At 39.6% G+C, this 17,898-nt stretch overlaps 2 protein-coding genes across 2 annotated transcripts; one reads left to right on the top strand and one right to left on the bottom strand.

The window, feature by feature from the left end:
• Positions 1-1,949: 1,949 nt before the first annotated feature.
• Positions 1,950-5,963, bottom strand: c9h13orf42 (chromosome 9 C13orf42 homolog). The gene is made up of 3 exons (XM_077579991.1): positions 5,568-5,963; positions 3,554-3,698; positions 1,950-2,194 (listed from the first exon to the last, which is right to left on the bottom strand). Exons 1-3 carry the CDS (start codon positions 5,961-5,963, stop codon positions 1,950-1,952), a joined length of 786 nt encoding a protein of 261 aa, XP_077436117.1.
• A 3,732-nt stretch (positions 5,964-9,695) lies between these two features.
• On the top strand, positions 9,696-10,565 carry LOC144060441 (TLR adapter interacting with SLC15A4 on the lysosome). Its single transcript, XM_077579990.1, has one exon. The coding sequence runs from the start codon at positions 9,696-9,698 to the stop codon at positions 10,563-10,565; it is 870 nt and encodes a 289-aa protein (XP_077436116.1).
• Positions 10,566-17,898: the final 7,333 nt, after the last annotated feature.

Below are 17,898 nucleotides of genomic sequence, written 5' to 3'. Positions count from 1 at the left end.
TTTTTTTCCACTTCAAAAAAAAAAGTTTTAACAAGAGGCTCAGAGTTATTGAATGGGAAAAAAAATCATCCTAATATCATTGATTTGCTCATCTGCTTTGACACTTTATTCGGTACGATATCCAACAACAAAAAACACTGTCAAAGCGGTTTTAAAATTTCTTGACAACAATATGTTCTATGCAGCCCCACTACTGTCGTCTAAATACGGTATTCTGATTAATATTCCATTTGTGGAATGAGTTAAGCAGCAAAATCCAGCTGTTTTTATCAATATCAGAAGGTGGCCATATTGCCATTTGCTGTCGAGTGAAAATGACATCACAGTTGCTCAGGGCTCAGGTAACAACCGATCACAGCTTAGCTTCAGAAAACAGATGAGCTGTGATTGGTCGTTGTCTGGGCCCTGAGCAACTGTGATGTCATCTTAAATCAACAGCAAGTTGCAAAATAGCCACCCCCTGAGATAGATAAAAACAGCTGGATTTTGCATAACTCATTCCACAAATGGAATATTAATCAGAATGTCATGTTTTGACTAGTGAGGTCAGATATAACATATTATTGTCAATAAATGTTTAAGGTTGGGCTTCCTCTTTTATCATCTATGCCAAACACGAGGCAGCAGGTTTGATTTTTCGTTTGAACAAAAACTGGTATTTACAGGAGGGGGGAAAAACTGACAGGTGGAGCCAGTAGCTTCTGTTTTTGTTTGAAACTAAGATACCGGGAAGTGAGAATGCACAGTATTTTTTCATTTATTTAAAAATGTTGGAAAACTTTATGTAGAAAACAATATGGAGTACTTGTTTTAGATTTTATATATCTATATATATCTATATATATATATATCTATATATATATATATCTACATAGATAGATAGATAGATAGATAGATAGATAGATAGATGGATAGATACGCACAGTACATATAATTAACTTTTAAATACATACTAATGGCCCTGGGAGGTCCCTGAACTTTTAGTTTGAATTTTAAAACAAAGATGTCTAATGACTAAGATTTTTTTTCATTATTAAATAAACAATATTTTGCTAATCTTAAAAGTTGTTCAATAAACATAAACATATGCTCACAAAATGTCAACAAAGTTAAGAGTTTTATAATGCCAATTTTTATTTTTATTTTATTTTTTGTGAAAATGAATATCGGCTTTAAATATTAGTTATTGGCCTCGTTGACTATTAATAATTGGTTTTGGTATCGGCCGGGGGGGGGGGGGGGGGGGGACGTATCGGTCTATCTCTAATGTCTAAAGTCACACTTTAATTAAATTTTATTATTTTTAGTAGTTTGGCTGGTCTTGCGATTTATGCTCAGGTGCGATTTGTATATATTAAGATTAGAGTTTAGACCAACACCCAAAATCCCCATTCCCTAATCACTTTCTGTGGATGACCGCCACCTTCTGTCCACAGGCGGTAGTGCAGCAAAAGTATTTGCCAAGTGCCAACAAATGGTTGAAGAAATGGAATAAGAGTAGTTGTGCATAACTGCTGGTGGCTACTTCCATAACCCTAACTTGATGCAAAAGAAGGTGGCGGTAATGCACCAAAATGATTTGCCAAAAGACTATAGTAGAAGAAATGAAAACAGAAGAAAGAGTATTGACGACTGACAATGAATGTGCATGCAGCTTCCATATGCCATAAAAAGGAATTACAGCACCAAAAGGAAAAACAACAGACCGGGATTATATCTTTGGCGATATTCTCGTTAAGGTAAACCCTTTTAAAATAAAAAAAAAACTTTTCTCTACCTACATGCGGTAGTTTCGTCCGTCTGGAACTCGTGCATTGCCCCCAACATTCCTCCACCGTGACCTGGCACTTTTCTTTTCTTTTTTAAATGTCACTGACTTTAGTTCATTTAAAAATGAAAAGTTCTCTTCCCATTCAAATAACCGTCTATCTTAATTGTCTTTAACATTTTCAGGACTTTTTAGACTTGAAGCGAAGTGTCTGCAGGGCGCTCTCCACCACTTTGGGCAAATGGATGGGGTTCCTCTGTAGGCGCAACTTACTGCTGGTTGACCCGCTCTTGTTTTTCTTATTGAGGACTTTTTCATTGGCACGTTCAAGAACCTCCTCGTGCTGCCTGTTGGGGTCACCTGCAACCCGAGGAACCCGCAAGACCCAGTTGGAGTGGAGGTCGTGTTCTGCTGAGCTGGATGCCACTGTATGGGAAGATATAGTGGGTTGAGTGCAATGTACAGTCAACGATAATAAGTTATTTTTGTTTTGTTCATTTTTTTAATGCTAATCATAACTTATGTCCATATTTTTTTTTTTTAGTCACTGCTATCATTATGTTCAATTTTGACTTACCGCTTTATGACTTTATAGGGTAAGGAACTTAAACCTTAGTCAAAATAGAGGCCTCATATGAGGACAGGATACTTTTGCGATTTCTCCCAGACAGTCAGCAAAGACAGACAGGTGATGAAAGTGGAAAAAGTACAATGAAAGAAAAATATATTAAACTGGTATATCATTATTAAAGCAGGTTAATGGTTAGCACATCTGCCTTACAAATGTAAATGGAACACTTTTGTTTCAGCTCCTGTTTTTCATGCGCTAGACTCAAAAAATTAAGAATTCTTCTATGTGCACAAAAGGCCAATTTTTCCTCAAATATTGTTCACACATCTAACTTAATCTGTGTCATTGAGCACAGACATGTTAAGACACATGAACATTGTTTGACTATATGCAAAAATTGTGTGATTGTTTCATTTCCACAATGTTAATCTGATGTTAAGGCTTTCGTCTATCCATTTACAGTGTGAAGCTTTATTTCAATCTTTGTTGTTCTGGTTGTCTCTGCTCATATGGGCCAGGCAGGAGATGATTTTTAACATTTTTATTTTACACGGTTGACATCACCACCAAGCCTGCTGTTTTGATTACACTGATAAAGACGTAATTTCTCCCACGCCGACGGCAGAGCACTGGAAATGTCAAGGTCACATTTGATTAAACACCCACAGTGAGACGATACGGAGCACTAAACAGCCACTTTAGATGAAAACCTTGCGCTACAGGACACGCATAATTCAATTTGCACCATCAACCCTTGATTAAAATGGCATAATTTACAACACTCTTCATCCAAGACAAAGTAATTTCACTCAACCTTTTACGCAGATATTTTATGGTGCCAGTAATTCAACATTACATACTCTGCAAAAAATACATTACACCTCTTCACTTTCTCGCAAGATATTACACTTACTGGTCACAACATTAGGTACACCTCATCACAGAAAAAAATCTAAACACACTTTTCGATATGATGCAGTGCAGTTCTGCTCCACACCACTCATAATAATATGCAAATTTTAATGATAGTAATAATTTTTAAAGGTTTGATTGGATCTCATTAGATGTTGCAGGTGCGGCCAATTTTTTTTTTTTAATAAACATACTAGGCAGCAGTAGTATCGCGTCTGACAATTCCCTGATAATATATATCAATATTCATCTACAATGGCCTAACACCACATGACAGTGATCACAGAGGGAAAAAATGTCACCTATAAAGTCCACGTCGGCGTGGCCGTCATCCAAGTAAGGTTTGCGCTGAGGTTCACCGTCATAGCTCGCAATCACCTCGTCCAGAAATTGCAACGTGTCCTCCACGTTGGGCACGGGCGGTGCCGAGGGGGTCACCCTAGATACCTGTAAACAGACAATGGAGGAAACGTCGAAATGTTTATTGTGAATAATACTGTATAAGTTCATGGTTTATTGTTTGCATTTAAAATGTGTAAATATAAGATGTAACATTTCATATAGCTTTCATAGTACTATACAATTGTGTCATAGCTTTTGTTTATGTAGGACCTATTTGATTGCCTTTATGCGGAGGGACCTGTGTGGTACACAGCAGTAATGCGGCCAGGCAATATGGAGTAGAGCCGCACGTTTTTTTATACCTCCTCCTCCACTCCTTAATTAATAATAATAATAATAATAATAATAATAATAATAATAATAATAATAATAATAATAATAATGCATCAGATTTATATAGCGCTTTTCTATCTAATTAGGCACTCAAAGACGCTTTACAATGGAACGGATACATTATTCATGCACTCACACATCCACACTGTGGTGGCAGTAAGCTACTTAAGTAGCCACAGCTGCCCTGCGGCAGGCCCGACGGAAGGCTGACGAAAGCGTGGCTGCCAGTGTGCGTCTACGGCCCCTCCGACCACCACCAAACATTCGCACCTTCCATACGCTAGTGTGAGCAGCACACTATTTCGCTATTTCAAGCTATTGATCTTTAATTTTTGCATGTCATTTTTTGATTTTTCCTCAATGAAACCGCGGACACTGACTAGGAAATGAGTTTGGAGCATCAAGCTAAAGCTGAACTAATTACAAACCTACAGGCAAAAAAAAAGCAAAAAAAAGCTTTCAAACTTAATTCATTCTGCTACCCCGTATATCAGTGGTCCCCAACCACCGGGCCGCGGACCTGTACCGGGCCGTGGGCACCTTTGGACCGGGCCGCGTCGGGCCGCACAGTTGAAAGAATAAAAAAAAACATACTGTACTTCCGGTTAATTGATTAGCTGAGGCTTAAAAATATTTTATTTTGAAAAGTGACCAGATTCTCTCTGTTTACGACGGACTCTTGACACATGTCAAGATGCTAATTATCTCAGTTGCGTTTTGTTACAATTGTTATGGTAGTGGACTTGCGTTTGTTGTCGTAGCCTTTTATTAATCAGCCGACGAACAGCCAAGCACCCACTGGGTTGCCGGTCCGCCAAAGTTGTGGACATGTATGAACCGGTCCGTGGTGAAAAAAAGGTTGGGGACCACTGCCGTATATAACTTAAAATGTTCTCAAAGTCAACCCCAAAAATTTTCTATGCACCCCCACTAGTCTAAACGCAGTATTCTGATTAATATTGCATTTATTGAATATAATTAAGCAGTTAAATTCACTTATTTTTATCCATCTCAGGGGGCGGCCATTTTGCGACTTGCAGTCGTGTGAAAATGACATCGCAGTTGCTCAGGGCTGAGGTAACGACCAATCACAGCTCACCTGTTTTCTGAAGCTGAGCCGTGATTGGTTGTTACCTGAGCAACTGTGATTTTGCTTCTTCACTCGAATTCCACAAATGCACTATTAATCAGAATGTCGTGTTTAGACTAGTGGGGGCACATACAACATATTATTATCAAGGAAATCTTTGGTTTGACTTCCGCTTTAAATCGAGGTAACTTTTCCTATTGAAATGGATAGATAGATAGATAGATCGATAGATAGACAGACAGACAGACAGACAGACAGACAGACAGACAGACAGACAGACAGACAGACAGATAGATAGATAGATAGATAGATAGATAGATAGATAAATAGATAGATAGACAGACAGACAGACAGACAGACAGACAGACAGACAGACAGACATAGATAGATAGATAGATAGATAGATAGATAGATAGATAGATAGATAGATAGATAGATAGATAGATAGATAGATAGATAGACATGGCTAGCAATGTAGCAAGGCAGCTTACTGTTTTTTTTTGCGGTGCCGGAGGTGCTGCTTTTTTCTTGGCGGACACTGTGGCCTTGACGTCGCCCTTGCTCAAGTCGCTCACACTCTTTGTGTAGCGCCGCCGCAGAGCCACCAGCGCTTGCAGGTACTCCAGGCAGTTCTGCTCATGGGAGTAAAGCCAAACGCGGTCCTCTTGCCTGTGGTAGTAGTACAATGTCGACTCCACGCTCACGGTGCTCTTGCTCCGTTTTAACGTGGTGCCCTCGGAAGACCAGGTCCTCTCTCCCACAACCAGCATGGAGGTGCTGCGGACCAGCCTGACGGTGCAGGCGCTGTGGTAATCCGTCCCGAACCCATCCCGCTCCCGTTGCCTGTGATGATTGGGACGGAACACATGGTTGATCTTCCTAAACATCCCTCTAAACGAGCAAACACTTTTCTCTGATGTCCATATTCCTCTCTTTGAAACTAACTGAAGCAACCACCCGACTCAACTACGGCTGTCCATGATGCTAGATGGTCGCTTGTTCAACCTGATCCCACAGTCAATGTTATCAGTTGCTGCTTGGCAACATAGAGGCCTCTGTAAGGCAATACTATTGAGCGGCAAGCCCGGTTCAGGTGTCCTGACCCATAACTATCGCTATCACTGAGGGTTCTTGAAGCTACCACCCTAAAGCATCATTCAGCAAAAGACAGTTTGATAAATTGGGGTGGGGCACAATATCCATATTTGAATATATTATGCCGAGGATCGATACACCAACAACAGATATATAATTTGTCAGACAAAGTTATTGATGAAAAGCCACAAATTGTCAGGAATGAAGTTGATTGCTGTTGCTGTGCTTTAATAAACCAAGCGCCAAATTCAATGTACAATATGTAAAGCATATAACCATTTACACTGATAATTGTTTATATAATGCTAACTACAAACAGTGGCTATTTCCCGCCTCCCCTCACTCCTTCAAAACGTTTTTTTCATTGTTCAAACATTTTCGTGAAATTGTTTTTGTCAGAAATATTGATTATGAAGCAGTCATTGAAGATGAATCAGCAGACTGTATGTAGTAGTAGGCAGGCCTCCTGTTTACACAAGAAGCTGGCATAAGTGTGGCCTTCATTAATAATACAACACAGTGCATTCTTGTGTTTCCTGGGCTGTCTTTCATTGGAACTTACCTTTCGAAGATTCTTAAATTCGGCCAAATTCCTGTTCACTTTGGAAAAAAAATTTCACCAATAAATCACCAAAAGCTCCCAACTCATTTAGGTTCTCACTTTTAAATGATGCAAATGTGACCTTATGCACACCAATGTTTCTTGAAGCAAAAGCTCGCTTGTGGTTACATAACGAAAGTTGCGCTTCTGCTTTACTAACATTGGAGGTACGAATACAACTGATTATGAACTAATAGGCAGGAATTGATTGAGTAGCTGAAATTAATAAGACTTTTTTTGTTGCAGCTTTTGAGTAAAAAAAAAAAATAGACCAATGAATTAACAGTCATAGTTAAGGATCTTATTTATTTGATTAATGTAGAATTTCATCCAATAAAATACTACAAACCCAATTCCAAAAAAGTAGGGACACTATACAAATTGTGACTAAAAACTGAATACAATTGGGACAAGTAGCAATAAGAGGCTGGAAAAGTCAATTGCACTTATAAAAAAAAAAACAGCTGGAAGACCAGTTACCACTAATGAGGTCTATTGGCAACTTGATTGGAGTATAAAAAGAGCTTCTGTCTCTCAGAAGCGAAGATGGGTAGAGAATCCCCAATTCCTCCAATGTTGCGCAGAACGATAGTGGAGAAATATCAGAAAAGTGTTTACCAGCGAAAAGTTGCAAAAAGGTTGAAGTAATCATCGTCTACAGTGCATAACATCATCCAAAGATTCCAAGAATCTGGAACAATCTCTGTGTGTAAGGGTCAAGGCCGAAAAATCATACTGGATACTTCGGGCCCTTAAACGGCACTGCACCGCAAACAGGAACACTTACTGTAAGGGAAATCACAGAAAGGGCTCAGCAATACTTCCACAAAACATTGTGGGTGAACACAATCCACCGTGCCAGCCGCCGTTGCCAGATGAAACTCGACAGTACAAAGAAGAAGCCATTTCGAAAGCAGACCAAGAAGTGCAGACGTTTCTCTGGGTCAGAGGTCATTTAAAATGGAGTGTGGCAAAGTGGAAACCTGTTTTGTGGTCAGATGAATCACGATTCAAAGTTCTTTGTGGAAATCTGGGGCGCTATATCATACCCAAATTGTTATCAGGACTCAGTTTTTAAGCCTGCATCTGTGATGGTATAGGGTTGCATGAGTGTGTGTGGCATGGGCAGCTTCCAGTTTTTCTTACCTCATTTGAAGTCATATCTTTGTTTGTCAACCGTGGCTGTCGCTTTAAGATCATGCACGTACTCGCACGCGCTCCATGAACGAGCCTGACACAGATGTTGCAGTTACGCTTTGGGCCAGAGGTAGCAGTTGCGAGTAAAAAGAAAAGCGACAAACTGCACAAAGATCCTTTAAAGTGCAAACCAGATTGTTTGAAATGCAACAGTCATATCTTGGGATAGGAAAAAAGTATATAATTAGGGATGGGCGAGTACCGATACCAGATATCGTTATTGGTTCTGATACCAGCCTTAATTTAAGGTATCAGTACTCGTGACGGTGGCCGCTACCAGTAACGGCCGCGCTCTTGTGGCCGTTTTTTGATCAGGAACTATACATAAGAAATTATAGGACTAGAAAATTGCCATTAATTTCATTTTTATAAGGAAATATACTTTATTGGAATATATAAGTGTTTATTTTTAAAATATCTGTCATTTTGGGGGGGAATTTTATGTAGTACTGGTATCAGTATTTGGTATCGGTGACTACTGACTACTACTGACGATAATATGGTCCGTATTTTCATCAAAAGATCTGGAGAATCTACAGAAATCTTGGATACACGTGACCTTCGATTCAAGATGGCGACCTCCGAGTCGAAGAGCTATTGTTGTATGTTTTGCTACTACGCCGATAAACTTAGGGCTCCTCTAGGATAGCCTCCGAAATGTACTCAGAGGGCGTCGCCAATATTTGGTGTAAAAGCGCATGCGTCGTAGTGTGCCGTTGACTCCTGTGCCCCGCCCACCTGTGCCGATGGCGCCTGAGCACCGAAATGATCAAACATGTTTGACGCTTGGCGTGGATGGTGCAGCGCCATCCGCACTCAAAGTTGAAATAAAAATAAGTTCAGTCCATTTACCATTTACATTATATGGTACAATTATATGTTTAATAAAGACTTTTAAATCGTTGTCTTTATGGCTTTGAGTATAGTGAAGGGATTTTTGGAAATATTCAACTTTAGACACTTTTTAAATTGTTAAAGTATTTGAATAACAATGAATGGTATTTACAGTTAAGTTACTTAGTTTAAGTTTTTGCGTTCAAACATGATAATGGACATTCTTTTTAATTAAAAAGAAATAAATAAATAAAAAAGATGGACAATGGTGTACCTAAAATGTTGTGAATAAAAAAACTAAACCTTTACGTTTCTAGAAAACAATCCAACAAATTGTAATTTTTTATGCGGGGTTTTTTTTTTTTTTTCCATGAGCAGACATCAATGCAAGCTTGTGATTTTTTTCCTTGTTATACTGAACTTGTTAGTTGGTTTGCAGAAACTCAGCTTTGTGCACTGATTGAGGAATTAGGGTGAGGAAATGAAATCAATTTACTTTCAAGATACTGGACGATTTTCCCAATTTTTTAACTGCATGCAAGTTACTTGTTTTAAGCCACAGTTGGTTCTAGTTTTAACTTTTAAATTCCCCATAAATTTCACTGAACCTTTCTTGGTAGCAATAATAAATGCCACCAGCTGCAGTAATGATTATTAATAGTCATGGTTCCTCTTTTTTAAAAAGGAAAAAAAAAGGCAATCTTGCTTCCTCTCAAGGTGGGTTGCATAAAACCAAGCAGACTATTAGACTCATCATTCGATTCACAGTGTGCCATAAGGTAAGAAAGTTCTCCTTCTCCAGTGCCTGATCTTTTTCTAAATTCTGTGATTCAGTAAATTGCCACCCAGTGAAGCATTTGCAAGGATGCTTTGTGAAGTGAAATTGCTCAGCATGGCCTACGGAGAAACAGAAGACTCACGTCTCACGCACCGCGAGAGGCAGGAGAGTACTGTTGGATCTTCTTCCCGCTCTACAGGCGCTGATTTGCACCTTCATCACAATCCCTCAGAGCAGAAGGGCGACGTGGACAGCGGGAATCCTCCAGAAGTCTCCCAGCTGGAGTCTGTGGATCTGTACAGAAACCAGCCAGGCGGAGGGAACTCTCCGGGAATGCAGATCACGTCTTCCCGCTCGGGAGGCGACGCCACTTTCCTGGTTCCGTCCTTCTGTCAGAGCATCTGCCAGAACTACAGCGACCTCCACATCGGGGGTGACCAGGTTCTGCCCCTGTCTGACGACAATGGGGAGCAGGTGCATGTGGACTCCCAGGCGGTGGGCCCCTTCCTGCAGTCCTGTGACGTCCCCCCGCCTGGGGAGGACTCCCCTCCAAGACGAGCTACACAGATTGGGCTCCTGCTGCCTCTCAGGGGGGGCTCCAATCACTGGAGACAGGCAAGTGGTCGGGATCGGAGCTTTTTGTTCCAAGGGCGCGAGGGACCCTTCACCAACTCCCTCCTAAACGGCTATCTGGAACAGAAGATTCTGGACCTGTACCAGCAGTACATGATGGAGAACATGGCCAGAAATTCAGGTGCTGTTTGCCCCTTGCTGGGCTCAGAGATGGTCCTGACCAGCCTAGACCAGATCACTTTGCAGTTGAGCCGGGACGGGAATCTAGAGGCGGGCCTGGCCAAGGACATGGTGATGTCGTGCTTGCTGAGGGTGGCTGGGGAAGTGGAGTCCAGCGAGATTAGCACACCTTTCCTACAGATCTCCAGTGACACATCCAAGGAGCACGTCCAACTCTACAAAGAACAATGACGCCCTCTTAGATTCTTCCACCTGTTTCTATCCATCCCAGGGGGCTGCCATTTTGCTTGCCTTGCAAACGTCATGTGACCAAAAGGTGAGCTGTGACGTTTGCAAGCTGAGCCTGTGGGCACTTTGACGATAGCAGGTGGCAGCACAGGACAAAAAGGCAGACACCTGAGATGGACAAAAAAACGGGTGAATTATTCTGCATAATGTTTAACTCATTCACTGCCAGCATTTTCACTGAAGCAACCCCCTTCGCTCCCGGCTGTTTTACTGGATTTTGACTGATTTTGCAAGGCCCACAGAATATTGTGTTCTATTGCTATAAAACATGGAAAAAAAGAAAGATTAGAGTATCTTCTTTGATAAGGAAAAAAAGGACATTTGTATATATTTTTTTCGTTTTGCAGCAATTAGCATTAGAATATAGCTAAGTTTCATCATTATTCACCAACCTGTAGAAAACACTGCTTGTTGCAACATGGGCCTGGTTGATCTCTTATACCAGGGGTGCTCAAGTTCGGTCCTCAAGAGCCCCTATCCAGCCTGTTTTCCATGTTTTTCTCCACTAACACACCTGATTCATGATCAGGATCATTATTAGGCTTCTGCATAGCTTCCTGATTAGCTGATCATTAGATTCAACTGTGCTGCAGGAGGGAAACATGGAAAACAGGCTGGATAGGGGCTCTCGAGGACCGAACTTGAGCACCCCTGTCTTATACTCTGCTGCCACCTGCTGGCCGTATTTTGTAATAACTACCATTGCTTTAAGCGACCTCGTCAGGTCAGAAGCTGCATTAAAGCCTTCTGTAGGCTCTAGCATAAAAAACAAAACGTTTTGATATGTTTTTGGGACCATGGCATAAAATCCACCGAGTGTTATCACTCTCTGGTGGCGGCCATTCTGACACTTTCCTAAAGATGACATCACAAAAGGCATAAGGCTCAGGTAATGACCAATCATGGCTCAGCTTGCCAATGTCACATGACCAAATTCAGAAAACAGATGAGTCGTGATTGGTCGTTACATGAGCCGTGAGCAAGGGCGATATCATTTTCAGTCCACAGCAAGTGGCAAAATGGCTGCCCCCTGAGATGAATATCATACATTATAAATTCCACAAACTCAAAATTAATCATAATATTGGGTTTAGAGTAGTGTGGGTACAAAAAGCAGAATTGAAAAGAAAATTTTGACAAGAGAAAAAAAAAAGAGAAAGCACTTATTTTCAAACTACCTGAAAGAATAGAATAGAATAAATTGTTCAGTGAAAGTTGATGCTGGGAAAAATAAACTTTCTGCAACAAGATTGTTTCAAAACTTGTTTGATTACAACAGGAATAAAGCAGCCTAATAGAAAAACAGCATGACTTGTTTTTAATAATGGCTGTCATTTTACATTTTTTTCATTTCCCTTTTAGATTACAAGAATGTAGGGAATCCTCAAAGAGTCAACCATGTGTGTTTTGGCAAAACACTCCCCTTTGTAAAAGTGGAACATGATTTAGGGAATATGCGTGATGTCATCATCAAGGCTACCTTGTGAACAATCTGAACATGTAATGTGTATGTAAACAAAACTGAGATTAGCCTATTATCATGCCAAATTCTTGAATGCCAAAAGTGTTGCATCCATTTTCACTAAACAATGAGTTCAAATTGGTAAATTTCAGTAAATTTCAACGGGGGTGGAAATAAGACGTTTGAAGCTTCCTATTTGAAGAATGATTCTCAATCTGCCAAACTCAGCTGATTGACGGCTCGTATTGTGAAAAACTCATAAATTGGGTCACTCATATTTCAAGGTAAGGTTTGTATTTGCATTTTTTTTCACTTTTATTCAATGAAAAACTCACCTTTCTTTGAGATACCCTAATATACCACAAGCAGGGTAAAAATGTAGTCGGATACATTTACAAGTTACCTGTTTTTTTTTGTTTGTTTTTTTATGGAGAGCTCAGTATTGTTCATTCATGTCATCATTGCTCTCCTTTTTTATTATTATTATTTTATATATATATATATATATATATTATTTTTTTTTGTATGTGGGTGAGTATGTGTATGTGCGTGTGTGTGTGCGTGCGTGTGTGCGTGCGAGCGTGTGTGTATTCATCAGTTCACCTAAAACCTATTAAAAAAAAATCCCATACTAATAATATAATATCATAAGAAATTGCCAAATGCAGAAACATCAATGTAAGTTATCACGATGTGGTGGCTCTCGCTAACAGACAGAATTAAGTAACCAGAATTAGGTTAAAAAATTCTATATACGTAGACCATGTTTCTATAAACTTTGATATTTGGTTTTTATTTGAGGCAGATATTTTTTCCATTAAAATGTGATTTATGAGGAGGTTAGACCATTGGTCGATATTCAGAGTTTGTTTATTTTTCCAGTTAACAAGAATTGTTTTTTTTTGCGATAGTAAGGGCTACAAGTGTAGATTGAAATTGTTTATGTGGTAGGTCAGTTGTTGTTAGGTCACCTAGCAAACACAAGTTTGGAGATAAAGGTATCCTACAGTCAAAGATAGCGGAAAGTTTTTCTAAGACTTTAGTCCAGAAATACATAACCGGAGTACATAACCATAAAGCATGAAAATAAGTGTCTGTAGTGTTTTGTAAACATTGGAGACAAATGTCGGAGTCTGAGAGTCCCATTTTCTTCATCATATATTGAGTAATGTATGTTCTGTGAATAATTTTATATTGGATAAGTTGTAAATTTGTGTGTTTTGTCATTTTAAATGCGTTTTCACAAACTTGAATCCAAAAGTCAGATTCCGGTGCTATAGACAAGTCTGTCTCCCATTTCGAGATGGGTAAAGACATTTTATCAGTATATGAAAGTAACTTATATATTTTTGAAAGTTTTTTTGTTGTTGTCAGAGAAAGCTTGTTAATATCTTTAGCTAAAACAGGCGGTTGGAGCGTACCCCGAAGTGTTGGAATTTTTTTCTTTATCATATTTTTAACTTGTAGATAATGTAAAAAATTTCCGTTTTTTATTTTGTATTTTTGGAGCAAGGATGTATATGATATAAACATATTATCTGAGAAGAGATGGTGGAGATGTGTAATTCCTTTCTGCTCCCACACACCTAAATGAAACGCTTGGTTGTTAAGTTGAAAGTCGGGGTTATGCCATAGGGGAGAAAGCCCACAGGGCTCCACTTTGGCTTTTGTAATTTCTAGTGCCTTCCACCAGGCAGTCAGGGTGGCGGAAATCATTGGGTTTTTAAAACAATTATGTCGCTTAATCGATGTTGTAATAAAGAGTAAATCTAGAAGTCTGAGGTTATTACAATCCTTCTGTTCTAGTTCCAGCCAACAGTTAGTGTCTCTGTTGGGTTGTACCTGTTAAAAAAATTGCTTGTATTGTAATCCAAGTACCATGAGATTAATGTAACTTGATTACTTTTAATTACTTTTGGATGCCTCCAATACCAGAAAAATGCCTGTCTGTCTATCTATCTATCCATCCATCCATCCATCCATTCTGTCTATCTATCTATCTATCTATCTATCCATCCATCCATCCATCCATCCATCCATCCATCCATCCATCCATCCAAATAAGAAAAACTATCCGGAAAAATAAAGGACACATGATTAATAAAAAATAATATATATCACGGTTAAAAAAGAAAAGAAAAAAAGGCTTGTCGAATGTGTCTTGCGACGAAATCACAGAGGAGGTTGAAGCCTTTCAGCGTGTCTCTAAAGCACTTTTCCTACAAACAAAGAGCTTTTAACATGTGGGCTGGCGCAGACAAGGTCGTGTGATTTCATATCAAACCCAAGGTCCTTGCCACTCTCGCCATTGTGGCTTTAACGCTGCAGCCGCGTCTCCTTTATTCAAAAAAAGCTTTTAGTGAGTTGCCTTGTAAAAGTAGCACAATCATATACTATTTACGTAAATAACTTATTTTTCCCCTTGCTTTGCTACTTGCTGATATTTCAAAAACAATTTCAAGGCCTAAAACAACGGTCTAAAACTCTTTACAATATTATGAGTTGGAGTACTTTCCCTTCATTTGTGACTGCAGCCTTGAGGCACGTGTGTTATTCCAGATTACACCTCACATGTGCAATTTACTGGAACGTTTAATGAGCGCTCCGTTGCCGTGGAGGGACCATTTCCTGGTCAGTTAGCCCCTCGAGGTTGCCTGGGAGCCCAGTGACCTTGGCAGCAGCCCCCCCACCCCCACTCCACCGCATCCCAAGCAGTCGACCTTGCGAGGCAAGTAAGAGTCGCGTGATAATGCGTATACCGCCCCGCACGGTAGCCATGCGGATGCGGGCATCGGCCAGCTGACCAAATGCACTCTGACCCCATTTTGTTAGCGGCTACACGTCAGACATTTATCCCGTGTTACACTTACACACCTGCTTATGAACAATTCATGCTCTGCTTCAGTGTGAAAGAGCTGAACATCACTAACAGAACATGTTTCTTTCGTGGCTGCAAGGTTAGCCTACTTGCTAATTAATTTTCCATTGTCGTTTGCCAGATTTATATTCATATTGGCTACCAGATACTGAAAATTCTATTCTATTCTATTGTTGTTTGCCAACCCCGTTGTTCTGTCTTACTTTTACGCAGATCCATGCAAGTATCAAGTTTGTGTAGCTTAGTGTCAAGTACTAGAAATAGTACCTCGCAGTACTTTTTTCACATGGTATTACAAATCACTATTTTTGTTGAGCAGGCTGGGCATAGGCGAACTAGGCGGTTGCCTAGAGCGCTATCTAGTGTAGGGGGTGCCAAATTGCAGGACCAAAAAAAAAAGATTTAATTCCTCCCCGCACCCCAAAAAAAAAAAACATTTACAATGAAACGGTCCAAGCTCCAGGTGCTGCATTAAGAAAGCAGCAAAAGGAGGAGGAGGAAAAAAACGGGTATAGAGGTAAGCATGTGAGTCAATCATCACTGTCTATAAAAAAAAACACGAAAATAGCGTTAGCTTCTTAGATTGATTGTAATTGATTGTTTATTCCACCATTACGTCCATGCTACTCTGTGCATTTATACAAGATAAGAATTGTGTGCTTGTTTAATGTAAACAAATATATAGTAAAGTCATATTTATTTTATTTTATTTGTAGTTGTCTGTGAAATTTTGTATTTATGTGGTGTGCTATTAAATATAGTAAATCTATAAATTTTATTCATGTATTTAATTATTTAATTATTTATTGCCGGGGGGCCGGGGGGGGGGGGGCAATCTGCACGTTCGCCTAGATCAGGGGTGGGCACACTCGGTCCTGGAGGGCCGGAGTCCTGCAGGTTTTGGATGCTTCCCTTCTCCAACACAGCTGATATATGATCAGCTCGTCAGCAAGCTCTGCATAAGCTTGGTAGTGAAAACCTCCAAAACCTGCAGGACACCGGCCTTTGACGACCGAGTTTGCCCACCACTGGCCTAGAGCATCAAATCACCTCAATCAACCTGCTGTTGAGACGCCTATGAACTATTTTAACGGTTTTGAAAATTATATAGCTAGAAAAGTCAAAAGGCACAATACTGGACTAGTGGAAGTGGAAATGGCATGTAAAAAATATCTCAAACCAATGCAAAATATGTGCATTCTTTGTCTGCCAAGCTATTTCTTCTTACCACACAGAACATTTCACTTGCTTCAAAATTGTATTAGTAGTAGTTGCTCAGGTTATGGGTAAATTTAGCTTATAATGATAATAATAAATACCACAATGCTATAGGTATACGTAGTATAATGTACTAGTTTTACACATTTACTGGTATGTTTTTTTTAGGCTACCTTTGTTTAAAGAGATCAACTTTTCCCGTTCTATTGGCACATACTGTAAGTCAATTTGCATTAAATAAATCTTCATTTCATATTTTTCAAGCCCAGTTTATTCAGTGTAGTTGGCATAAAAATATTTTATCCATGTTAATCTAGTGCTACATGTTATTTTCATACTTAGCTCACAATGTCAGTCGAAACATTTTTCCTTTTTTTTATGCTGCTACAATTCTTGTTTTGGCTCTCGTTAAACTGTGCATGTGTATCTAATTGTGTGTCCTGTGAGTGTATAAATATGATTCGGTAACTCCAAGTGGGCCATGGTCACACACGTACACAGAGAACTCTGCCAGACGAGGCAAACGTTTGAAATGCGTTACAGCACAAATTGATGAACCGATATAGAAAACTGGCTTAGAAACGCGTCATATAGGCAAAGAGCGGCGCTTCAATTGAACGTATCCTTCACATTTGTTCTATGTATATAGAAAGAGGCAAAGAATTCATGCAGCGGCCTTGGAAAATATGGGAAAGTATGGATGATGACGTCATCGTCGAAGGGGAAATATAAATGTAAATACAGAACTGCGGAGGCCGAAGGACATAACCCTGTCTTTCATGTGCATGAGCGAGGCCAGTGGACACAAAGACGTATAAGATGGTCACACAGATGAGACTCGGCTGGGTAGAACATGAGGCAGATGATTGGAGGTGATAATTCTGTTTTAGCACAAGGATGACTTGTGTGAGGCAGTGCCACGGGGCATCTGCGTGGCTAAAATATACAAGAAGAAAGATTCATTGTTTAAAAAAACAAAATAAGCTAGGCTAACTGTTAGCTAAACTTTGAACAACATTGATGTGACAAATGTTTCCCCTTGCCATTTTTACTGTGGTGAATGACTTGGGAGACATTTTACACACTCAATGCAACTGGTTCCTCGGTGCAAGATTCAGTTTTCTTCTTCATTGGCTATTGTTCAGTTTTAACGTCACAATCACGGTGTCCGTGACACACATTTGGATTTCTAATCATAAATATTAGACAGATTTACTTGTTGCCAAAGTTAAGGTAGCTGGGTTATATTGGGGTATTGAATGCATTGTGTTATTATTATTGTTGTTATTATCATTGTCGTTGTATTTACATAAAAAAACACGTTTCTGAAGTTGGATGGTGGTTGACAAGCAGCATAGAGCATTTTCAATGCAGTACGTTATCAGCGTTGTTTCTCTGTTGCTTTTTTCTAGGTTCCTGGTATAGACTTAAAATTATAGCGTGGAGATTTTTGTGCAGTTTTATACTCAATTCTCAAGTGCAAGGCAAGGAGTTCCATCAGGGAAAAAATAAAAATAAAAAATTCCAATACTCAAAAAAATTCACATTTACAGTATAAAACAACTACAACTACAGATGTGCAAGGGTCAGCATGGTGGCCGAGCAATTAGTAAATCCACCTCACAATCCAATCGAGATTTGCCGTGTTGAAATTTGAGGAGAGGACCTCTTGTTTTTCAGATTTTCAGACGTTAGACTTATTGAAGACTCAAGTAACC

Source organism: Vanacampus margaritifer, chromosome 11 (assembly GCF_051991255.1).
Source record: "Vanacampus margaritifer isolate UIUO_Vmar chromosome 11, RoL_Vmar_1.0, whole genome shotgun sequence".
NCBI lineage: Eukaryota > Metazoa > Chordata > Actinopteri > Syngnathiformes > Syngnathidae > Vanacampus > Vanacampus margaritifer.
Note: the sequence above shows the minus strand (reverse complement) of the source record. Positions and strands in the feature narration are given on the sequence as shown.